The 26,636-nt window shown below is 44.3% G+C and overlaps 1 protein-coding gene across 12 annotated transcripts in view; it reads right to left on the bottom strand.

Annotated features, from left to right (window-relative positions):
- Positions 1-13,938: 13,938 nt before the first annotated feature.
- Positions 13,939-26,636, bottom strand: part of LOC101943579 (uncharacterized) — a 236,867-nt gene continuing 224,169 nt past the window's right edge. For 11 of the 12 annotated variants that reach the window (XM_065596643.1, XM_065596649.1, XM_065596645.1 and 8 more), the window contains one exon: positions 13,939-25,286. In XM_065596643.1, coding sequence (XP_065452715.1) covers positions 18,430-19,725 — 1,296 coding nt within the window. In that variant the 5' untranslated portion in view covers positions 19,726-25,286 and the 3' untranslated portion in view covers positions 13,939-18,429. The remainder of the gene's footprint in view (positions 25,287-26,636) is intronic. The other variant, XM_065596653.1, reaches the window with a different exon arrangement.

Here is a 26,636-nt window from a genome sequence, read left to right as displayed (position 1 = left end):
AAGCCTGGAGTACTTTGCCCACATATGGCACTGCTTGTGAAAGTAATCCTGAAGGTTGCAGTTGAATGGGGAGAGGGGTAAGAATATGTCCTATCTGCTCTCTGCTATCATACCTCCCCCAGAAGTTGTGTGAGGACACAGTCCCTCATAATGCAGAGTTCCACAGGCAGGACAGAACCAACTGTCCCTTTTTTTCACCCACTCCCAATGTCTCTTTACTATCTCTCCCTCCCACAATTCTCAGAGGATGTTTCACTTCTCCACTCCATTAACTTTCCTACACACTTAATTTAACGTTGTGTGGGGGTCAATGATGAAATTCTATCCATGGACTACTGGGAGTTGGTGCACAGGTGTAACATACAGGCTCAAGTAGCCCATCAGAACGTGACTATAGATAATCAAACTAACGTTTTCAAAAATGGCCACAGTTCTTGGGTGTCAGCTTCTTCATATCTGACTTGAAATAGCTTGGGCCTGATTTTCAAAGGGCCTGAGCATCCACAGCTCCCATTGACTTTGGCTGGAATTTTGGCTTCTGACTGCCTCTGAAATCAAGCCCTCCAACTTTGAACACCCAAAAACAGAGACACTGAGAATTAGAATATGTCTTTGCTGCACAGTAGCCCAGGTGATCAGCACCTGGGTGTAAGCAGCCACATTGCAAAGACCTACTCAAGTTACGGTGGCCCGGATGCAAAAAAAGAAATTAGACACCTAGGCCTGGTCTACTCTATGAGTTTAGTTCGAATTTAGCAGTGTTAAATCAAATTAACCCTGTACCCGTCCACACAACGAAGCCATTTACTTCGACATAAAGGGCTCTTAAAATCGATTTCTGTACTCCTGCTCGACGAGGGGAGTAGCGCCGAAATCGATATTGCCATTTTGAATTAGGGTTAGTGTGGCTGCAATTCGACGATATTGACCTCCGGGAGCTATCCCACAGTGCACCATTGTGACCGCTCTGGACAGCAATCTGAACTCGGTTGCACTGGCCAGGTAGACAGGAAAAGCCCCGCGAACTTTTGAATTTCATTTCCTGTTTGCCCAGCATGGAGAGCACAGGTGACCACGCAGAGCTCATCAGCACAGGTAAGCATGCAGTCCGAGAATCGAAAAAGAGCACCAGCAGGGACTGTACGGGAGGTACTGGATCTGATCGCTATATGGGGAGAGGATTCCGTGCTAGCAGAACTACGTTCCAAAAAACAAAATGCCAAAACATTTAAAAAAATCTCCAAGGGCATGATGGAGAGAGGCCACAATAGGGACTCACTACAGTGCTGCGTGAAAGTTAAGGAGCTCAGACAAGCCTACCAGAAAACCAAAGAAGCAAACGGAAGGTCCGGGGCAGAGCCGCAGACATGCCGCTTCTATGCTGAGCTGCATGCAATTCTAGGGGGGGCCGCCACCACTACCTCACCCCGACCGTGGAGTCCAAGGAGAGGATAATCTCAGCCATGCCTGAAGATTCTGCGGACTGGGAAGATGATGAGGAGGACGACGACGACGAGCTTGCAGAGAGCACACAGAACTCCGTTCTCCCCAACAGCCAGGGTCTTTTTCTCAGCCTGACTGAAGTACCCTCCCAGGGGATTAGCTCAGACCATGAAGGGACCTCTGGTGAGTTACCTTTGTAAATATAAAACATGGTTTAAAAGCAAGCTTTTTTTAATGATTAATTTGCCTTGAGGGCTTGGGATGCATTCGCAGCCAGTACAGCTACTGGAAAAGTCTGTTAACGTGTCTGGGGATGAAGCGGAAATCCTCCAGGGACATCTCCATGAAGCTCTCCTGGAGGTACTCCAAAAGCCTTTCCAGAAGGTTTGTGGGCAGTGCAGCCTTATTCCATCCTCCAGGGTAGGACACTTGACCGCGCCATGCTAGTAGCAAGTAATCTGGTATCATTGCATGACAAAGCCTGGCAGCGTATGGTCCCGGTGTTTGCTGGCATTCACGCAACATCCGTTCTTTATCTCGCTATGTTATCCTCAGGAGAGTGATATCATTCATGGTAACCTGGTTGAAATACGGGAATTTAATTAAGGGGACAGAGGTGGCCGTTCCTACTGGGCTGTTTGCCTGTGGCTGAAAATAAATCCTTCCCTGCAGCTAGCCAAGCAGGGGGAGGGGGAATTGGCACTGAGCTTTTCGCGTTTGGCTAGCAGGAATCTTCCCTGATACCAGCCACGTGGTGGAGGGAGGGGTAAAGCGATCAACCCAGAGAATGGGGTTGGGGGTTAGTTTGGTTACTGCTGCTGCACGTTAACAGGAAAACCACAGCACTCAATGGGCTTTGCATGGTATGTGGGAAAGGAGGGCGCTGCTTTTCTGAAGGCTGCAGAAGCCGAAAGATAATGACTTACCGTGGCCACATGCAAGCCGAATTCTTTTGCCCGGACCTGCGTCTGTGATCTCTGACACCAAAGCCGCAGGCACTCAATATTAAGATGCAAAATGTGACCTTGTACTGAAATCACATGTGAATAGTGTTGTTCACCGTGAAAGAGTATAAGCATTGCTCTGTAAAATGTATCTTTTTAAATACTTCTCTCCCTTTTTTCCCCTCCCTCCCTCCCGCAGCTGCAAATTTTTCAAGCCTCCCTCCTCCGTCCCGAAGGCTATCTCAGATAAGGCGGCGGAAAAAAAGGATGCGAGACTAAATGTTCTCTAAAATCATGGAATCGACCCACAATGAAAGACCTCATCAGAATGAGTGGGAAGGATGCAGTATTGAAGCACAGGAAAGATGCCAGTGAACGTGAGGACAGGAGGGACCAACGTGAGGAGAGGAGAGACGCTCGAGATGAGAGGTGGCGGGATGCAACGCTGCTACTGCTGTGTGAGCAAACGGATATGCTCAGGCGTCTGGTGGAGCTTCAGGAATGGCAGCAGGATCACAGAATGCTATTGCAGCCCTTGTATAACTGCCCTCCCCCCCTCACCATGTTCTATAGCCTCCTTACCCAGACGTGTAAGAATGCGGGGGGGGGAGGCTCCGTGCACCCTCCCACTCCACCCCAGTGGACAGCCCAACCAAAAGGCTGTCATTATATTGAACTTTTTTAGTGGCCTTTTCCTTTCCTCCTCCCAAACCCCACCCGGGCTACCGTGTCAGTTCTCTCCCTCTTTTTATAATCAATTAATAAAGAATAAATGATTTTTAAATGATAGTGACTTTATTTCCTTTGCAAGCAAGCTGGGATTGAAGGGGGAGGGTGGGTTGCTTACAGAGAACGAGTCAATGAAGGGGGTGGGTTTTCATCAAGGAGAAACAAACAGAACTTTCACACCATAGCCTGGCCAGTCAAGAAACTGGTTTTCAAAGCTTCTCTGATGTGCCGCGCTTCCTGGTGTGCTCTTCTAATCGCTCTGGTGTCTGGCTGCGCGTAATCAGCAGCCAGGCAATTTGCCTCAGCCTCCCACCCCACCATAAAGGCCTCCCCCTTACTCTCACAGAGATTGTGGAGCACATAGCAAGCAGCAATAACAATGGGAATATTGGTTTGGCTGAGGTCTGAGCGAGTCAGTAACGTGCACCAGCGACCCTTTAAATGTCCAAATGCACATTCTACCACCATTCTGCACTTGCTCAGCCTGTAGTTGAACAGCTCCTGACTACTGTCCAGGCTGCCTATGTATGGCTTCATGGCATTGGCTGGGGTAGGCTGGGTCCTCAAGGATAACTATAGGCATTTCAACATCCCCAACGGTTATTTTCTGGTCTGGGAAGTAAATCCCTTGCTGCAGCCATTTAAACAGAGTAGTGTTCCTGAAGACGCGAGAGTCATGAACCCTTCCTGGCCATCCCACGTTGATGTTGGTGAAACGTCCCTTGTGATCCACCAGTGCTTGCAGCACCATTGAAAAGTACCCCTTGCGGTTTATGTACTGGCTGCCCTGGTGCTCCGGTGCCAAGATAGGGATATGGGTTCCATCTATTGCCCCACTACAGTTAGGGAATCCCATTGCAGCAAAGCCATCCACTATGACCTGTACTGAGCAGCAGCTCAGTGATTGCTTTGGCTACTTGCATTACAGCAGCCCCCACAGTAGATTTGCCCACTCCAAATTGATTCCCGACTGGCTGGTAGCTGTCTGGCGTTGCAAGCTTCCACAGGGCTAACGCCACTCGCTTCTCAACTGTGAGGGTTGCTCTCATCTTGGTATTCTGGCGCTTCAGGGCAAGGGAAAGCAAGTCACAAAGTTCCATGAAAGTGCCCTTACGCGTGCGAAGGTTTCGCAGCCACTGGGAATCGTTCCACACCTGCAACACTATGCGGTCCCACCAGTCTTTGCTTGTTTCCCGGGCTCAAAATTGGTGTTCCACGGCTAGAACCTGCCCCATTAACAGCATGATCTCCAAAGCGCTGGGGCCCGCGGTTTGAGAGAATTCTGTGTCCATGTCCTCATCACTCTCATTGCCGCGCTGCAGTCACAGCCTCCTCCTCGCCTGGTTTTTCAGGTCCTGGTTCAGCATAAACTGCACGATAATGCGCGAGGTGTTTACAATGTTCATGACTGCTGTCTTGAGCTGAGCAGGCTCCATGCTATGGTATGGCATCTGCACAGTTCACCCTGGAAAAAAGGCGCAAGACGTTGTCTGCCATTGCTTTCACATAGGGAGGGGTGAGGCTGTACCCAGAATAACCAGCAACAATGTTTTTTGCCCCATCAGGCATTGAGATCTCAACCCAGAATTCCAATGGGCAGGGGAGACTGCGGGAACTATGGGATAGCTCTGGGATAGCTACCCACAGTGCAACGTTCTGGAAATCGACGCACACCGCTGAATTAATGTGCTTAGTGTGGCCGCATGCACTCAACTTTATACAATCTGTTGCCCAAAATCGAATTCTGTAAATTTGGAGTAATCCCGTAGTGTAGACATACCCTTAGAAAAGTCACAGGAACACTGCAATCCACAAAGCCAGCACACAAGCACAGTGCCACCCAAGCTTGCCCCTGGGAGATGCTGGTGAGAAGGGAGTATCCTACACCCTTCCCCACTCTGGGATGTAGGTGCCTAAGGCTTGGTCTACACTGGGCGGGGGGAGGAGGGGATTGATCTAAGTTATGCATATTCACGTAGCTGAAGTCAACGTACTTAGATCTACTTACCGCAATGTCTTCATTGTGGTAAGTCGACTGCTGACACTCTCCCGTCGACTCTGCCTATGCTTCTCGCTCCGGTGGAGTACCAGAGTCGATGGGAGAGCACTCGGCGGTCGATTTATTACGTCTTCACTAGATGTGATGAATCGACCCCCCGCTGGGTCGATCGCTCCAGAAATAAGTGTAGACATGCCCTGAGTCTGGGCTGCAGGGAGATGTCTATTGCTGCTAGTGACCCATGAACTGGGGAAAGATAGGTGTTCCACTGCCTGAGTCATGTTGGCCTGATCTGGTAGGCATGCTCAGAGGCTGCCTACTTTCATAAAACTGGGGAGGTGGAGGACTTCTCTTATAACCTATAGCACACTCATCTGAGAGGTGGCAGGCCTAGGACCAGATGCCTAGAGGTAGCAACATAGGGACTTTGGGAACTTTTATTGCAGAAACTTAAGCACTGAGTTTAAGCACCTACAGAGTTAGGTGGCAGCTGAATATGAGTTTTGTGGAATCCACCCTGTCTTCCCTGGTCCTGTGACTCCCCCATGAGTAGCACTAGGATTTCTGGGGCATATCCAATGGTTCTTTGTGATGCAGTAAGTCACTCTATAGTTCTTTCCCCATGAATTGTGGGAGAACTCGTCTGTTTTTCTGGGTTTATAGGAGGAATTGTGGAAGGGATTGGAGGACTAGCAGCACCAGATTTAGTCTTCATCTTCACTGCAAATTAACCCACTCTTCTTCTTCGAGTGATGTCTCAATGGGTGCTCCACTGGCGATCTTCACCAGCAGTGCCTGTCAGACCACGCATGCGCACCTCCCCTCTCTCACATTGCACACAGTATGTATTTATAGCTTTGTGTGGTCTGACCACTCCCAATTCCTTCTCTACTGCCTTTGGTCTGGGACGGAATCCACTAGCAGAGCCTACTTCTCCTATTCCCTCATAGACAGTGCCTTACCTTTTTTTCCCCTTTTCTTCTTCTTTCTCCTTCTATTTAAAAAAAAAAGTTTTTTGTTTTAACTTTATCTTTGCAGTTCTTCTCATAGCTTAGGTTTCCATTTTTCCCACTTCCTGTCCTTCCCAACTGGGAAGCCTTTTCTCTTCACCCTTATGCCTGGCTCTCCTGGGTTTAAGAGGTGTGTTTCATGCGGGGCCACCTTCTCAATAACAGATGGCCACCTGCAGTGTGTCTGGGAGAGGCACACATCCCACAAAAGTGTTCCCACTGCCTCGGCCTGAAACCCAGAGCCAGAAATGACAGGGACATTAGATTGAAACTGCTCCTCATGCTATGTCCAGCATCAGACCCTGGTCCAGATTCTTCCCCAAAGATTCTTCCCTCACACTCTGCCAGGTCGTCTGCTTCGCCGCCCCCCCCCATGCCCTGTGAAGCAAAACCCATCTTATGATCACGTGGATGACAAGAAATGGGCTTCCTCCTCCTCACACTCTGAGGCACAGCCCATCAGAACATCCATGGCTAGGTCAGTGGCTTCAACCTCATCCAACAGGGGACATAGTTCCAGGGCTCACTGAGTATACTGGCTCAAATAAATGTTCTAAAGATCCTATCTAGGCAGACCTTCAGCTCTCAGCACCGTTCCCCAGCTGTCACCCTTCCCTTTATAGTTATGACAGCCCTCCTGTGTACAATACTATAAAATCCCTTCTGGCCAGAGACACCAAAATCCTTTTACCTGTAAAGGATTAAGAAGCTCAGGTAACCTGGCTGACACCTGACCCAAAGGACCAATAAGGGGACAAGATACTTTCAAATCTTGGTGGGGGGAAGGCTTTTGTTTGTGCTCTTTGTTTTGGGGGTTGTTCGCTCTTGGGACTAAGAGGGACCAGACATCAATCCATGCTCTCCAAATCTTTCTGAACAAGTCTCCTATTTCAAACTTGTAAATAACAGGCAAGGCATGTTAGGTTTATCTTTGTATCAGCGGGTAGCCGTGTTAGTCTGTATCTACAAAAACAACAAGGAGTCTGGTGGCACCTTAAAGACTAACAGATTTATTTGGGCATAAGCTTTCGTGGGTAAAAACCTTATCTGAAGAAGTGAGGTTTTTACCCACGAAAGCTTATGCCCAAATAAATCTGTCAGTCTTTAAGGTGCCACCAGACTAAATCTGTCAGTCTTTAAGGTGCCACCAGACTCCTTGAGGTTTATCTTTGTTTTCTCAACTTGTAAATGTTCCTTTTGCTAGAGGGTTTACCTCTGTTTGCTGTAACTTTGAACCTAAGGCTAGAGGGGTTTCCTCTGGGCTCTTTGAATCTGATTACCTTGTAAAATTGTTTTCCATCCTGATTTTACAGAGATGATTTTTACTTTTCTTTCTTTAATTAAAAGCCTTCTTTTTAAGAACCTGATTGATTTTTCCTTGTTTTAAGATCCAAGGGTTTGGATCGGTGTTCTCCAGGAAATTGGTGGAGAAGTCTATCAAGGCTACCCCCGGGAAGGGTTATAGTACTTGGGAGGGAGATATTCTGGGGGGGAGGTAGACAGAGTTTCCCAAATAACTCATAAATAATTTGGGTGGTGGCAGCAAAACCAGATCTAAGCTGGTAGTTAAGCTTAGGGGTTCTCATGCAGGTCCCCGCATCTGTACCCTAAAGTTCAGAGTGGGGAAGGAACCTTGACACCAGCTCTGGGCACCAAGACAGCCCACGTGCAGGAGCTATGGCACCAACCCATTTCTGGCACTGATGAAGCCGGTGACGCAGAGTAAGACCTCAGCACCATCAAAATCATCAGCACCGACCAAGTCATCAGCAATGACCGACTCATCGATGCCGAAATCTTTGGCACTAGCCAAGTCTTCGGTATGGCCAAGTCTTTGGCACCATCTTCTGAAATTTCAGGGACATAAACTCTCTCTTCAGCACTGTGTGTTACAACAGCACCAGTGATGCTCCTTCCCCTTCTACAAGACTTCAGATACCCTAAAGACCTGCTGGTATCTGACACTCCCAAATCTCTGCTTCTTCAATGGGGGGTCCCCGCACTTCTACCCACTTCTCCAGACTCACGACATTCCTCCCTCTTTCTGCTGAGGATGGCATCTCCCTTCCCCAGTGAGGAGGAGGAAGAAGAGGAGGACAAGGGCTACATTGTTCCCTTGGCTACTGGACAAATTGCACCGGCTTATCCTCACTATATGCAGACTACCTCTGGCCCCCAATCCTGGCAGAGACCACTGTGGATGCAGCCACATGTGCCACTCCCACCAAACTGGCCATAGTGGGACCCTTGGGCCATGTACAGGACACAATTCAAGATCCCTCCCAGAAAGCAAACCCAGAGACCTACACTTTTCCCTTCTCCATCGGTCTCTCACCATCAGGAAGTTGAACTGCCACCAGTACCAACTGAGGAGGAAGAGAAAGCTCCCCCAACTTTACATTTTTCCTCCTCACTTGACAAGGCAATTATGCCCCCACCCCCTACATCTGCTGATGATTTCAGACACTTTCAAGATCTATTCCATTGGATTGCAGACTCCCTACAGATGCCATTGGAGGAAGTCAAGGACCAGCAGCCTAAACTGCTAGAAATCCTCCGCACATCGTCTTCCTCAAAGATCGCACTACTGATCAATGAGACTCTTCTCAAACCTGCAAAGGTTCTGTGGCAGACCCCGGCTTCCATCCCTCTGACCTGAAAACGCACCGACAGAAAATATTATTTTCCAGCAAAGAATGCTGAATTTTTTTTTCGCACCCCACCCCAAATTCTTTGGTGGTCAATGCAGTGCAAAAGAGGGGGTGTAGGTACCAATCTCGATCTAGCCATCCAGACAGAGATTGGAAACGCCTCAACCTATTTGTATGCAAGACATACTCTTCAGCAACACTCCAATTTAGGATTTCAAATTATGAAGCTCTCATGGCCAAGTATAATTATCTGAACTACTCCAAATTGAAGAAACTTTGCCATGATCTACCAGAGACCAAAAAGGAGCAACTCCAGTCCTTGATATCAGAGGGACAACTCCTAGCCCATAAGCCCTACAAGCCTTGTTAGACTCTGAAGACATCACTGCTCAATTCATCGTGACTGCTGTGGTCACGAGGCGCGCATCCTGGCTCCACCTCTCAGGCTTTCCTAAGGAGGTACAAACCACAGTAGAGGACTTACCATTCAAAGGCCAGAAACTATTCTAGGAGCACACAGATAACTCTCTGCACTTCCTTAAAGACTCCCAAGCTACACTTCATGCGCTCAGGATATACACGCCAGCACCAAAGAAATGCTCAGGGAAGTAGCAGCTCAACCCGCGATCCCAAACTCAACAATACACCCCTCAACACCCAACACCATAGACAAAGGCCTCCGACTAAACGTAGACAAGGAGCTACCGGCACCAACAAATTTGAAGGTGAGGTCGAGGCCCTGAGAAGTCTTCTCTTGTTCCAGTCATCCCTAGCATCTCTGATGTTCCAACAGTTTGACAGCTGACTAACTCCATTTTTCCCAACTTGGAGTCTCATCACCTCAGACAAGTGAGTTGGTGAAGGAAAGATACTCCATCCCCTTCCTGTCTATCCCTCCCTGCCACCACCCCTCTGCATTCCTCTTCGGGGACCCCTCTCACGAGTCCATTCTACAAGGAGAAATAAGTCAGCTTTTGCAACTGGGAGCCATAGAACAGGTCTCTCCCCAGCACAGAGGACAGGGTTTCTACTCCCACTATTTTCTGATTCAGAAAAAGTCCAGCAGCTAGTGTTCCATCCTAGACCTTCACAATCTAAACAAATTCATTGAACTGCAACATTTCAAGATGGTTACCCTCTCTACTATTATCCCAGCACTGCAACAGGGGGACTGGTTATCCACCCTCAACCTCCAAGATGCATACTTTCATATTTCCATTGTGACAGGGTCAGTCCAGATGGCTACAAGCAAGTGGTCGAAGGTAGATATATTAGTTCCAGGTTAAGCAGGTCCCTTTTCCCTGGGTAAGATAACAGGGACTATTCCAGAACACTCAGGAACTTTCTAGAACTAATTAAAGCAGGCAGGCTAATTAGGACAACTGTAGCCAATTGGGAAGCTGCTAGAATTAATTAAGGCTAATCAGGACACCTGGTTTAAAAAGGCTCTCACTCCAGTTAGTGAGGGGTGCATAAGGAGCTGGGAGTGAGAGGATGTACTGCTGGAGGACTGAGGAGTACAAGCATTAACAGACATCAGGAGGAAGGTCCTGTGGTGAGGACAAAGAAGCTGTTGGGAGGAGGCCATGGGGAAGTAGCCCAGGGAATTGTAGCTGTCGCACAGCTGTTCCAGAAGGCACTCTAGACAGCTTGCAGTCCACAGGGCCTTGGGCTGGAACCCGGGGTAGAGGGTGGGCCCGGGTTCCCCCCAAACCTCCCAACTCCTGAACCAACACAGGAGGTTCCACCAGAGGGGAAGGTCTCTGGGCTGTTCCCCGACCCACATGGTTGCTCAGCAGAAACTGCGGGGATTGGTCTGACTCTTTTTCCCCATACTGGCCAGTGATGAGGTTATCTGAGTGAACAGCAGATTTGAGCCATGAAAGTGGCCAAACTGAGGGCTACTGTGAATCTCTGAGGCTAGAAAAATCTGCCAATAAGCGCGGGACCCACCAAGGTAGAAGAGGAACTTTATCACACCATACATTCTGCCCACAGACTATTTCTCCAGTTTGTCATGGGCACCAATCACTACTAGTAAAAAGTACTACCCTTGGACTATCCATAGCACCTTGGGTGTTCTCCAAGGTCCTCACAGTAGTCATGGCCTACCTAAGGAAACAAGATATCATCATTTTTCCATATTTGGACAACTATTTCCTCAAGCCCCCATCTGAAATTGATGCTCTCCAAGCCGTCCACATAATAATGGACCTGTTCACAAAGCTAGGCCTCCTTGTGAACCTAGAAAAGTCCACTCTAATGCCAGTACAACAGCTGGAATTCATCGATGCACAGTTGGATACCACACAAGACAGGGCCTTCCTACCACCTTACAGATTCTCCGCTATCACAGATCTGGTATCCGCCACACGGGTCTGCCCCCAGATCTCTGCACAAGCTTCCAGGCCACATGGCAGAGGCCATGTTTGTGGTCAGGCATGCAAGACTGCATGTGCAATGTCTTCAAGCATGGCTCTGTGCCATATACCTCCCCCCACAAAAACAGTATTCACAAGCTTTTATCCATGCTGAGATGAATCAAGGACTCGCTGATGTGGTGGACACAGCCCAGCAATGTCTGTGTTGGAGATCCTTTCCTGCAGCTGTCAGTGACTATGATCCTAACCACTAATGCCTCCCTGATCAGTTGGGGAGCACATCTACACAAACACACAGTGCAGGGTCATGCATCAAATCCACAATGCAGGTGCAGTGCAGAGTTGTCTATTGAATCCACCTTACATATCAACCTCCTAGAGCTACAAGCAGTCCACAATGCCTGCTGACATTTCCTACCTCTTCTCAAACATCATACCATAAGAATGCTGACTCACAATCTTGCCTGCATGTATTACATCAACAGGCAGGCCAGAGCAAGGTCCCACTCTTTATGCTTGGAGGCAATCAAACTGTGGAACTGGTATATCGAGAGCAACATCTCCATGTCAGCCGCATATCTCCCGGGACACCAGAACACTATTTCAGATGCACTGAGCAGGACATTTTCACTCAATCACCAGTGGGAGCTGGATATGCAAGCACTTCAACCCATATTCAACCGATGGGGCCTTCCCACCATAGATCTCTTCGCCACTCAACACAATTCCCGTTGCCCTCAATTCTGCTCCAGAGTGGGACTGGGATGCAGATCGCTGGGACACACCACTCCTTTATGCCTTTCCCCTTCTAGTCTGAGTACTTCACAAAATACAGGATGACTGAGGTCGTGTCATACAAATAGCTCCAATATGACCACAACAGGTCTGGTATAGTTATCTTCTACCCATGATGGTATGCCGACTGATCTCTTTCCACCTAACACCATGGCTCCTCTCACAGGACATAGGATACATTCTCCATCCCAATCCACAGATGTTTCACCTCAAAGCTTGGCTCCTCCATGGTTCTGGGGCCTGGAGATAACCTGCTCAGACACAGTCAAAAAGATACTTTTGAATAACAGATGTGACATGAACAAAGGCACTTACATTTACAAATGGACTCGATTTCACTGCTGATGCACCTCATGCCAGGTTGATACAGAAACGCTCTGTTGCCACTTATTCTTGACTACATTCTACACCTCAAACAGTCAGGATTGGCCAATAGCTCTATTAGGGTACACTTGGTGACAATCACTACTTTTCACTCACCATTGACTGCCACTCTGTCTTCACACACCCATTCATTAAGCGCTTCTTGAGGGGTATTCAAAATCTCTATCTCCATATACAAGACCTGACCCAAGCCTGGGACCCAGCCTAGTCCTACATTCTCTGACGAGGCCCCCTTTGAACCAATAGCAACCTGTTTTTACATCTACCTATCAATGAAAACAGCCTTTCTTGTCACAATCACCTCTGCTAAATGAGCGGGCGAAATCATGGCCCTCCTGGCATATCCACCATACACAGTGTTTTATAAAGGCAAAGTTACACTACACCCACACCCAGGAGTCCTCCCTAAGGTCCAAACATCTTTTCATCTCAATCAACCAATACACCTCCCTTGCTTCCTTCTGAAGCCTCACAGTAATCAACAGGAGGCAGCTCTACACACCCTGGATGTGAGGTGTGCATTAGTCTTCTACTTGGACAGGACTAAACCCTTCTGGAAATTGCCATGAGTATTCCTCTCCACCACCAAAAGATCCAAAAGCAATACTATATCTAAACAATGCCTCTCTAAATGGATCTCACAGTGTATATGTTTATCTTATGAACTCCACGATAGACAACCTTCTTCCTCAGTCAGAACACATTCCACATGATCATTATCTACCTCAATTGGCTTTCTTAATAATGTCTCCATTGATGATGTTTGTAAGGCTGTCACATGGACATCAACAGACACTTTCGCCTGGCACTACACTATTACGCACATTCTCCATGGACATGCTATCCAATCGTCAGCAGTACATGTCACTCCAAACCTCAGCCTTCCAACTAGGGGCACTGCTATATAGTTACCTACAATGGAGCACCCACAGGGACACCACTCAAAGAAGAAGAGAGAGTTATTCACCCTGTGCAGGAACTGAGGTTCATCAAGATGTGTCCCCCTATGTGTGCTCCACTCCCTGCCCTCCTCCCCTCTGCTTTGAAGCCAAAAAAATAAGCTCTGCAGCAGAGAAGGAACTGGGGGCAGTTGGACCATACCATGCTATATACACATCCCGCACACAGCGTGGGAGAGGGAAGGTGCACATGGGAAGTCCGTCAGGCAGAGTTGGTGAAGATCTCTGATTCCAGGTGCAGGAGGTGCTGCCACACCTACAGTGGAGCATCCATAGGGACACACATCTTAAAGAACCCCAGTTACTGCACAGGGTGAGTAACGCTTTCTTTAATCCATATGCCCAGCTCTGCCAGCTAGACCAGGTTGAAAGCATCACTAAATTTGAGTGAAAGTTCTGGTGTATGGCGGGGGGGGGGGGGGGGGACGGCGGAATTCAGAACAAGACCCAGATCAGAGCCCTATAAACAGACCACATTTTAAATCTTTCACCATGGTGGCTTCAGCCATACTCGAATGTGACACAAGCGCAACTGTTCTGCATACATCCAGATGAAACTAGTGTGTGTGTCAGTGTGGAATGTCGTGTACTTATTTCATTAAAGAATATGATGTACTGCACATGCTCAGTATGTCATCTTCAATCTCTTCTGTCTAAGGTTTTTTTTTTTCCAAAACCACTTGTTACTAACTTGCATAGCTACTATCCATCACTGAAGATCACAGATTTATGCCAAATTTGACATTCTAAAATAAAATGAAGCTGTCTGAGTTATAATGAGGCAAAAAACCGAACATATTTTAAGTATAAAATAGGTCTATTTTGCGGTTGGGAATAGAAGTTGCCAGTGAAAACCAGTTCAATTTCTTGAAACTTTAAAATAAAAATCAACCTTTCAGGTGAGACTAATTATAAAACAATATTGGCCCACACTGAAAATCACTGAGAAAATTGTAAACAATTTGAGACTAAGCATTTAGAAGAATGAAATGCCCAACTCAGCAAATAAGCATCACTAACTTCTCTCTGTACTGTATGCACAATACATTTACATACACTATTTAATTTGTCGGCAAGAATTGTTATTTTCATAATGGTGGGTTTTTTTGTATCTAAGCTTGTCATTGTGGAATCTACTCCTTTTTATAGAGTGAACTATTTTACAAGAAGCAAATCTGAAACCATTTTCAATCCTTGGCAACATTGATGCACTATTTTCATTTAGAAAAGGCACCGAGTTACACAGCTGTAAGTATTTTAAAAATCAGATTTACTTCCCTTCTATTGAATTACTGTTGAAAATCAAAGTAAAGGTTTTTAATTTTTTTTTCTTTTAACATATTTCAAATAAGTATCACAACTAATAAGCATTAAGGTTGATGACTAGCTTTCTGCTGTTGTAAAAATCTTTTGCTCTAATCTCAAAAGCACTATTAAAATGGACAAAGGACAGACTTGAAGGATTTCCTGCATCTCCCATAGGCATGCTATGATTTCATTTTGGTTTAAAGAGCAATAATATACAAAAGTGTATGATCTATCTACAATCCTACAATAGTGATTTTATCAACTAAAATAAAAAACATTCTAAATCTTTTAATATAATTAATCAGATGAAAATGGAAGATATATTTTATTAGTATAGAATATGCATGAGTAAAAGCATAATATATTTCAGCTAACATTAGTTGTGTAAAAATTCTCTTTCGTGTATTTGAAATGTACACATTTCTGTTACTACATCATTTTACAGTGTTTCCCAATACTGTTAATTGGTTTGTAATTTTCCTTTCTTACTCCTTCAAACTAAAAACGGGAGATATAAAACCGTTACAAAGAAAATTTCCTACCCTCATGTGGAAGTTTTTCCATTTTTTTTTAAAAAGTAAATTTCCATATTTGCTTACTGTGATTCTGTGGAAATATTAACTAAACAAACAGGATCTGCTTTTCAGATGGGATGCTGCGCACCCATAACTCCCATTAAAATCAACAGGCCCTGAAGGAGCTCAGCATGTTTGACAATCAGCCCCACAGTTGTTTTTTTAAGGTTAGTAATAATATTATTTCCTCTATGTGTGTGTGTGTGAAATATATTTATTTAGAGAGCAACAAGGACAGGATATCGAATCTTTTCAGAGGGAATTTTCATTTGTAAAAGTTTAGCTTTCTTCTTAGCAGTGTTGGAACGGAATGTTGGATTTAATTTAAAATGATTAATGAGATTTTGTCAGACTCCCTGCCTTTACCACCACTGCAGTTTGTCAGCACAACAACCTGGGAAACCCGGACGCCACTCTGTCGCCCCAAACAGCTTTCCAGGAAAAAATAAACCTGAGTAACTAGTACCAGGTACATGTCAATGGTATTGTCTTTCAGCTGTTGACAGTTTAACTCTAAGTAAAGGACATTTACACATTCTGAGGAAGTGAACATCATTCATTATTTAAATAGTCTGGTTTTGAAAATGGATACAACTATACTCTTTTTTAAAATGTTTTCATAGCAGATGTTTAACTTACTTTTAACTATATAAAAAAAATCAGATCCCCAGAAATTAGATTTTAATTAAAAGGAAGGGTGAACAAGCTAATATGGTTCAAAAACTTGTTCAAATATGTTTTTCTGGAGCAACCTGTTTCATTTCTGATTATAAATCGGAGAGTTTGAGCCTTACAACCCCTAATTCACGTGAGTAGGTTATTGCAGCCAAAGGAACTACTGACCATAAGTCAAGTTTTGCCATATGAGGCCCTAAGTCAGGCAAATTTATACATGCCCACACATTGTGATCAGAATCTATTTCATAATCCTGTAAAGATCACTTATGCAATAACCACATTAAAGAAAATGAGTAATTCATTGGGGGGTGCTATTTTGTTTTTGTTCTGTTGTTTAAGAAAATTCTTTTTCTCACCTTCTGTGATTTGTATTTTATTCTGTTGTGCAGAAATTTTACTTTGCCCGCACAAAGCCCGCATGTTTGGACTCTCTACGAATGAGGTGTGAGGAGGCTAGGGAGGTAAAATTCATTCCACAGTCAGGGTTAGGGGCACCCACACAGCAGCCCCTCCTGGCCAGTTGCATGGGGCACTGAAACCATTAGATCTTTATGCATATGCATCAACAGTTCCCTTTCCCCAACCCATCACAAAATGGACCTTCCATTTTGACCTTGCAGAGACAAGTTCTCCCAGCCACTCAGCTGGCCAGTTTCCCCATGCAGCCCCATACGAGTCAAGCACAATGGAGGGTTTTGTGCTTGCCTTTTATACCATTGGTGAATCTGGCCCTCCTATAATCAGAGAATGTCCTAAACAGCACAGTTATTGCAAAAAACACTTTTCATTGCAAGACTTACATTTGCATTCTACAGCTTGGATCATCTGTGTGACAAAGCAAAAACAAGGAAACCATCCAACTGCAAAACTGTTTCTCCTTTCATATATTCCTTGATGATGACTAAGACTTTCCATATGGTAACATGACATGTAAGCTCTTATTAATGGACTCCACTTAATTAAATGCATCTGTCATATTTGTAACTGGCAGGTGCCTTCCATTTCTCATGTGATGTGTCAATGAAAGACTTGTGTATAGGAAAAGTACTCCACACTTGAATTGTACAATAAAAGTTTTATTAGAAATATGATCAGAATTGACTAATTTCACCTTTACTAATAAGGTCTAAACAATTAATAAAATAGAGAACTTGTAGTTAATAATCTAACTCTTTTGGCAACTTCTGTTTCAACCATCCTTTTTATAAACCCATTAATATTTATTTTTCTTGGTATTTATCATTATTATTATTTAAGTGTTGACAAAGTATTCAGTGCTATATGAGCCACAGTGTAATATTCACAGTACTTAATTTGAGGATTTAAATACCACACAGGCCTTGTACTGGCCCTCTAGATAGGAGTGAATTTCCTGAAAATAACCTGAAATGCTTACAGTATAAAGACTTGATCCTCTAAAGTGAGTCATGTTACTGAGGAGAATAAACATGGATCCTAAGAGACAAAATGGAGAAGACAGAATGTCCTGGAAAGCCTAGAAGAAAGATTAACTTTGAATTATAAGATTGTTTTGTTTGTTCACTTTTTATGGGCATCATGAAAGTAGTGAGCTTGAATATGGAGAGGGTAATGGCCTAGAATACACAACACATATATAACCTTAACAATTTTGCTCCTTTTAAAATACAAACTGTAATCTATATATTTTGTTGTTCATGCACAGAGTACAGAGCAATAAACATCATAAGAAATTAGAAATGTAAAATTATTTTACAATGAGTATTGGTAAGTTAAATTACAGATATAAGCTGTAGTTCTCCTTATCAAAGTCATACAAATAAATGTTGCAACCAGTGCATCTTTCTGTCTAATAACACTGGTCTACAATTTTTGAGAAGTCGTCTGCTTCAGAGAGAAAATGTGCTATTTATTATGTATTTTGATGTGCTGAATTCAAATATGACAATTAAAACAACTGATTGGCTACTGTTTCTAAGATATTTAAGTTTTTACATTTTATGTCTCTGTATATTGTGTAGATAGTAGAGTTTTAATCATAAATTGTAAACCTAGGTCTTTTCATGTGTTTATGGTTGCTTTACATGATAATATTTCACCTGTCCTGATTATGTAACACTTTAAAAATCAGCAAAAGGGTTATATAAATAAAATTTATTATGAAACAAAAGGCAAAAAACTATTATGTACATAGTTTAGTCCTATTCAGTATCTACTCGGCGCTTCTTGGCTTGTCTCTTGTATTCATTAAATGGAGCATCTCTTGTCACTGTCCAGCAATAGTCTGCAAGCATTGATGGGCTCCATTTGCCGTGATAGCGTTTCTCCATTGTCTCAATGTCCTAGTGAAATTGCTCGCCGTGCTCGTCGCTCACTGCTCTGCAGTTTGGTGGAAAAAAATCTAAATGAGAGTGCAAAAAATGTATCTTTAGTGACATGTTGCAACCAAAGCTTTTGTATGCCTTGAGGAGGTTTTCCACCAACAACCTGTAGTTGTCTGCCTTATTATTTCCGAGAAAATGTATTGCCACTAACCGGAAGGCTTTCCATGCCATCTTTTCCTTGCCATGCAGTGCATGGTCAAATGCATTATCTCAAAGAAGTTCACGAATCTGAGGACCAACAAAGACACCTTCCTTTATCTTAGCTTCACTTAACCTTGGAAATTTTCCACGGAGGTACTTGAAAGCTGCTTGTGTTTTGTCAATGGCCTTGACAAAGTTCTTCATCAGACCCAGCTTGATGTGTAAGGGTGGTAACAAAATCTTCCTTGATTCAACAAGTGGTGGATGCTGAACACTTTTCCTCCCAGGCTCCAATGACTGTCGGAGTGGCCAGTCTTTCTTGATGTAGTGGGAATCTCTTGCACGACTATCCCATTCGCAGAGAAAACAGCAGTACTTTGTGTATCCAGTCTGCAGACCAAGCAAGAGAGCAACAACCTTCAAATCGCCACAAAGCTGCCACTGATGTTGGTCATAGTTTATGCACCTCAAAAGTTGTTTCATGTTGTCATAGGTTTCCTTCATATGGACTGCATAACCAACTGGAATTGATGGCAAAACATTGCCATAATGCAGTAAAACAGCTTTAAGACTCGTCTTCGATGAATCAATGAACAGTCTCCACTCATCTGGATCGTGAACGATGTTGAGGGCTGCCATCACACCATCGATGTTGTAGCAGGCTATAAGATCACCTTCCATGAACAAGAATGGGACAGGATCCTTTTGACGGTCATGGAACATGGAAACCCTAACATCACCTGCCAGGAGATTCCACTGCTGTAGTCTGGAGCCCAACAGTTCTGCCTTACTCTTGGGTAGTTCCAAATCCCTGACAAGGTCATTCAGTTCACCTTGTGTTATGAGGTGTGGTTCAGAGGAGGAGGATGGGAGAAAATGTGGGTCCTGTGACATTGATGGTTCAGGACCAGAAGTTTCATCCTCTTCCTCGTCTGACTCAAGTGAGAATGATTCTGGTGCATCAGGAACCGGCAGTCCTTCTCCGTGGGGTACTGGGCGTATAGCTGATGGAATGTTTGGATAATGCACAGTCCACTTTTTCTTCTTTGACACACCTTTCCCAACTGGAGGCACCATGCAGAAGTAACAATTGCTGGTATGATCTGTTGGCTCTCTCCAAATCATTGGCACTGCAAAAGGCATAGATTTCCTTTTCCTGTTCAACCACTGGCGAAGATTTGTTGCACAAGTGTTGCAGCATATGTGTGGGGCCCACCTCTTGTCCTGATCTCCAATTTTGCAGCCAAAATAAAGGTGATAGGCTTTCTTAACCATAGTGGTTATACTGTGCTTTTGTGATGCAAAAGTCACTTCACCACAAACATAGCAGAAGTTATCTGCACTGTTCACACAAGTACGAGGCATCTCTGCTCACTTTGGCTAAACAGAAATGTGTCCCTTTGCAAAATCAAACTCAGACAAATAAGAGAGCACGACACTGTATGATTTCTAGAGCTGATATAGGGCAATTTGTTCAGCAGAGTGATGTAAACTTCGTTATGATTGCATCATATATGACGCAATACCAGCTTCAGATTGCATCATTCATTGTTTTGCCTAAAAAGCAAGTACTGTCCAAACCCAGTCAGATTTATTCATAGATCCAGTCAAAGATGTATTTTAGTCATTTCTGGTTTAAATTGAGATCCCTTCCCTTTATAACTCACTTATCCTCCGCCATTCCCAAGTCAAGGGTCGTATATACTGACCCAATAGCATATCTTGAAAACTAGAGCCAATCAACAATTTTAAGCATCATTTTCATTCTCAGTGACCCAAAATTAGTAAAGTTTGACTACATTTATTTCAGAAGCATTTTGGCTGTAGAGCAGTGTAACTTTAATAACCATAAAATTCACATAATTGTTGTTTTATACCAAGAATATCTAATTAAAATCATCCATGCAAGATTATTAATTGTATCCGTTTTAAAGGACTGTCCATTACTTTGTGCAATACAGCAACATTGAAGCATCTCATGTAGAATTTGTGCTACTTTCGAGGATGAGTATGCTAACAAGTAGGAACTAAACTGAACAAAACTATGTTGTTTTTATGCTGCATAAAAAACCTACTCAAGTGAAATCCTGGCCCCACTGAAGTCAATTGCAAAACTACCATTGTCTGCAATGGGTTAGGATTGAGTTTGGAGTGAGTAAAAACTGATTAGTAACTTAAGAATTTGTCCCCCTGGCTGCATGCCTTTCATTGTTTGAAGATTGTTTCTTTTTTGCATACCATATAAGTAGATGAACATTGCTATAATCCCAGTAACTATAGAACCATACTTCTTGCACCCTCTGAAAAAACCCTTTTAACAGTGAGGGTGATTAACTCCTGGAACAAACTACCAAGGGAAGTAGTGGATTCTCCATTTCTTGATGTCTTCAGATCAATATTGGATGCTTTTCTGGAAGATCTGCCAAAACCCAAGATATGCTTAAGTCACACATACAAGTTATTGGGCTCAATACAATGGTCATTGGGTGAAAATTTTAATGGCCTATACTCTGCAGGTCAAACTAGATCTAATGGTCCCTCTGGTCTTAAACTCAGTGAAACTATACAGACAGAACAGTGTATTGGCTGTGACCTTGTGTGACTGGGGCAGCGCTCACTGGAAATGCCAAGGTCAGGGCAGGCTGCAAAAGGGAGAGCAGGTAACCACTAGTTTTGGTAGTAATACTGAAGTTAAACTCACCAACCAGTCACAAACTGTGTTTCTGATCCCCCACACTGGTTATTGAGAGAATGAAAAAAGAAATCACACAGCCCCCTTTATTACATTCCAATTCTCTGGCTCCCAAACAGCACATGGGTCCAGTACAATGAGAAGTTATTTAAAAACTCTGCTCACTATTCAAAATGTTCTTCTGACTCCAACGGGTCAGCCATGTTACCAGGTCAATATTAGTTTGGATCTTACCCAAAATACCATGCTGACAGCCAATCCTTTAGTATCTAAAATTAAGGTTTATTGTAAAGAAAAAAGAAAGAACTAGAAGAGAGTTGTTAAATGATAAAGCACTCAGATACATACAGAGACTTCAAAGTCCGTATATCAGGTTCTTAGCAGTATTGGTGTGTTTGCTGACTTGAAAATCTCTCTGGAATACATCCACAGCTTGGATGGGTCATTCAGTCCTTTGTTCAGAGCTTTGTTTGTAGAAAAGTCACTCCAGAGGTAAGAAACAGGAATGAATAAAAAATGGAAATGATGCAGCTGCCCTTTATATTCCTTTTGCCATGTGGCTTGTACTTCCTGTGTCCCAAACACAAGCTTCACAGCACATGGCATGGAAAAACCTTGGAGTCCCCTGTCCAGAGGCATGCTCCTTCAAGTCCTGATGACTGATAAGGTGTAACCCTTGGCTTCTTTTAATGGGTTCTTTGTACAGCTGGTGACTCTTGATAGGCCATCCAGCAGGCTCAGTGCTGATGCCAATCTGTCTGGGGGTATCACCAAGAAACACAGCCCAAGTTTGGAAATATAGATATACTATGCATATATATAACTCATAATACAAAAGGTGATACAAACAAGATTAGCATACTTGGCCAATTATAACATTTTTCACAGATACCTTAGATGGTATATCTGGCATGATTCTTTGCAATTTTTTAATATTGATAATATTATAAAGCGCTTACATATTCTGTACAGTGTCACATTGGCCAATGTGAAAGAAAAGGTGAGTGATATCACACTTAGAGCATCCAGCTTTGATAGGCACGCTCAGTTGATAACCCAATATCAAAAGCCAAAAGAACCCATATCTCACACCCATACTTTAGAGTTCTGGGCTATAAGACTGACCCTTCTTCTGATCAAAAGAAAGTTGATGCACATTCTCACTGCAATCACAGTGGTGTTCTTTTGCATAAATTACCAGGCTTCCATATTTTATTCAGTAACAAGTCACCTGTGGGAATGTGGTGGCTCAAACAGAGCACTCCAATCAGCAGTATATCTGACCAGTATGACGCACACTCTGGCTGACAATCTGACTACCAGATGGTCTCTGAATGAATCTTTACAAAATAGAATCTTCAAGAGAGGTATTTGCCACCAGCCACATCATCAAGTGTTAGAGCTTCTGCTCGAGAACTTAAGTGGGGTAAAAATATGATTTCCCCCCCTTACGCTGTGGAATATATCTAATATTCACCTTTCACACTTTTTTTTTTTTTACTCCCAAAAGTCCCATAGAAAATTTGACAGGACACGGCATAAATAATGATATATTCAGCATGGGCTTGAACCGTTTGTTTTCAAATCTCCTAGTCTTTCTGAAAGCGCCTCTGTTCTTGTTCCTAAAGGAAAGTCAGATCCTGCATCTGGATCTTAAATCTCTTCATAGCAGGTTTGGACTAGGTTTGTTAGCAGTCAAACTGTACACATTATCAGTACATGTTAATAACATATTGAAATCATGAAAGTCATCCACCAGATGTTTCCATGCTGCCAGATAGAAGCATTTTAAAGTTTGGGGAAATAACAGGGGAAATAACTTCAAGATTTTGCCCCATTTTTATCATTCTTGTCTATCTTTTATCTTTAATGGAATAAGATCTCTCTCTCTACAATGGTGAAAGATACATGGCTTGCTACTCTTTTCCCACAATATATTAAAATTCCATTACTCTGAATTGTCACAAAGATACTTGTGGATAAGGACTATGTACTTCATTTTAGACACAAATTTATCTCCTTTGTACTCACATGCAGACTTAAGCCTTTTTATTCTCAACCACCAACAATTAGAATGCTGAATAATGATGTGCTTTTATAAAGCATCCCTTATGTCAAAGCTATTAATTATTTCAAGAGTCTTCATCTACTATTTTAATTGAATCCTTCAATATGAGTTTTCATCCCACATTATGTCCCACAGCTGGGCCTCAACAGAGTGAAACGAAGGATTTATTTTTATAGCAAAAGCTATGAAGATGCCATATAATCCATTGCTATGGTAAATATTATAGGAATCATCAACCAACTTTACAGCAACCAAGACTGGTAAATAATACATTGAACACTGTCACACTACCTTATGTGATGCTGAGATGTAAAAAGAGTCTCACATATAGATTTTTGTGAGCAAAACAAAATGTTCATAGCCTCAATTCAGCATATTTTATTCACAGGAAAATATGCTCAACTTTCAGCATGTGAGTAATCCTAACCTTATTCAGTAAAATCCTTAAGTATGTGATTAGATTTAAGCATGTGAATAACCCCATTCCTATTCAGTAAAGCACATACTTAGCTTTAAGCACCTGGTTAAGGCCCATTGAAGCCAATAAGACTCAAGTGTGACGTTGCACTCCATATGATTTTAAGAAAATATGCTAATGAGTGTGAATATAATGCAACTGGAATATGCTTCATGCAAAAGGTCTCTTGTAAGGTATCATTACAAAGCTTATAATCTACTGAGTGTAGTCATCCTATTTGTATAAATGTATCATTCTTGTATCTGAAACTAGAAATATGACATATAACTCTGATGACCTATTGTAATTATGCAAAGTGTGGGTGTAGTAGTCTCGGCCGAGGTTCGGCCCTCAGCGGGGCTGTGGGGTATCCCGCCGCCTCGCTGTAGTCCGCCGGCAGTCCTGGCCCGGCGGCAGTCTGGGATAACGGACACATGGTTAGGGGGCTCAGGCCCATAAACAGGGGCTGAGCCAATAGGTCCGAAAAGAGCCCCGAGCCCTCAATCAGGGCGGGGCAGTAATCACGCAGTCTGGGGCTCTGGCGCTCAAGCAGGGGCTGAGTCAGTAGCTCGGAAAACCCAGGCCCTTAAGCAGGGGCTGAGGCAATGTCTATAGCTGCCCAGGCCTTAGGTCAGGGCAGGGCAACAATCAAGCAGTCAGGCAGAAACCCAGGCCTTTAAGCAGGGGCTGGGTCAGGGTTTATAGCAGGTCCCAGCCTCTCTAGGCCAGGGAAAAGGGGGAGTCTGCCACCCAAGGAGTGGGTGGCAGGGGGGACGCAGGCCCTCCGACTCCACTGCGTCCCAGCCTGGGGCCCTAGCAGCGGCGGAAACCCGCTGCTGTCAGTGGGGATCCTGGCCGCAACACACTGACATCGGCTCTGGCAGTGCAGCAGCCAGACTGGGGTCGGCTGGCCCGGGGCTACTTCCACACTCCCCCTCGTATGGTACCTGGGCTGTCCTAGTGTTCTCGGTGCTCTCCACCAGCATCGGCTCCTCAGGGTACCGGGCGAAGGGCAGGCTCGGCTCCTCCTCGGGGTAGCTGGGACGGGGCAGGCTTGGCCAGTCCTCCTCAGGGTAGCGGGCGAGAGGTAGGCTCGGCTCCTCCTCGGGGTAGCTGGCACGGGGCAGGCTTGGCTCCTCCTCGGGGTAGCTGGCACGGGGCAGGCTTGGCCAGTCCTCCTCAGGGTAGCGGGCGAGAGGTAGGCTCGGCAGGCCTGGTAAGTCAGCAGGCCGGTCGCAGCCTGCAGCCGTCTCCCAAGCGGGAGCTCGGCCAGAGACGACTGCCCTCTCCGCCGGCATGGGCTCCACTGAGCTCTGCGAGTGGGCTTTTATACTTCCGGGTCAGCATCGTGACCTCTGACGGGCGGGCGCCGGACCCGGTGGCTCCGCCCATGTCGGTATTAGGGGAGGTTTGGCCCTCAGTGGGGCTGTGGGGTATCCCACCACCTCGTTACAGTGGGCCATTAATGGTGTCTTGGAATCTTGATGGCTCCCATCAACTAGGACAATTGGTTGTAAATGGCTCTGTTTACTTGCAAGCCTTCCTGTGAATCAGGCCAGGAAGAATGAAGGCTTGAGGTCTCACAGGACATGTGATCATGTCACCTGGTACTGGAATCCATCTTAAACCTGGTGCTTTTCCATTTAGAAGGAGGGGTGAGGACCCAGAGAGACAAAAGATTCCTGCCTTGTGCCAAAGCTAAATATGTTCTGGAACAGAACAAAGAGTTCCAGTCATGAGAAATACCCTAGTTACCACCTGAGCTGGAGCTAACAAAAACTGTACCCGGGGAAAGGATTGGGCCCAGACTAGGAAAGAGTCCAGTCTGTGAAAGAAGCTTATTGGAACATCTCTGAGGGTGAGATTTTATCTGTAATCAGTTTCTTAAATGTATTAAGCTTAGACTTGCGTGTTTTGTTGTATTTTGCTTGGTAACTTATTTTGTTCTGTCTGTTATTACTTGAAACCACTTAAATCCTACTTTTTATACTTAATAACATCACTTTTGCTTATTAATTAACCCAGAGTAAGTGATTAATACCTGGGGGAGCAAACAGCTGTGCATATCATATCAGTATTATAGAGAGCGGACAATTTAGGAGTTTACCCTATATAAGCTTTGTACAGAGTAAAACGGATTAATTTGGGATTTGGATCCCATTGGGAGCTAGATGTCTGGGTGCTGGAGACAGGAGCACTTCTTAAGCTGTTTTCAGTTAAGTCTGCAGCTTTAGGGAGCGTGGTTCAGACCCTGGGTCTGTGTTGGAGCAGACTGGCATGTCTGGCTCAACAAGGCAGGGTTCTGCAGGCCCAAACTGGCAGAGAAAAGGGGCTCAGAGGTAGTCTCAGCACATCAGGTGACAGTCCCAAGGGGGTTTCTGTGATCGAACCCGTCACATAAAGCATGTGCTTAAGTGCTTTGCTGTAGCTAGGTTTATAGTGCCTATGCAAATTCCATTGAACTCAATGGGAGTTGAATCAGGCCCTCTATGTTTTGTATTTCAAAAGGTGACCACAGAATACACATGAGAGTGATAGAACATTGATGTATGTGATAGAAATGCCCATAAAATGAATTAAATAAAAATGAAATGAGAACAAATTGGACAAAGCCTATATACAGGGAATATGATCACAAAGAAATAGAGTTTGGACCAGTCTATGGACAGTAGCCTGTGTCCTTCTGGAGCGAGACCAAATTAACTGCTCTTAGAACCAAAGTTGTAGATGCAGGATCATGATCCTGCAAGTAGTTCCATTTGGGTGAGTGCAAGGGTTCTTCTAGAATCTGAAACAGCTTGCAGGATGGGACCATACTTCTCTTTGCACTTTCCTCAAAGCTATTTATCACCATTCCCGTTTTACAGAAGGAGAAAGCTGTGGCACAGAGCAGTGACTGTATATTGTAATTTCTTCTAATTAATTCATAATTTTTTTGGAAGTTGTGTTGTTGGGGTTTTTTCTTGGGTATTTTTGTTTTATTGTTTTACTTTTAGAGAATGATGGCAAAGAGTTTACTGGGAGTATTTGATACTCAATGGGCCAGGTATTTGGGTACA

The sequence above is a fragment of the Chrysemys picta genome, chromosome 5, assembly GCF_011386835.1.
Source record: "Chrysemys picta bellii isolate R12L10 chromosome 5, ASM1138683v2, whole genome shotgun sequence".
In the NCBI taxonomy this organism is placed as follows: domain Eukaryota; kingdom Metazoa; phylum Chordata; order Testudines; family Emydidae; genus Chrysemys; species Chrysemys picta.
The sequence above is the reverse complement of the archived record's forward strand: the minus strand, read 5'-3'. Positions and strand labels throughout refer to the sequence as shown.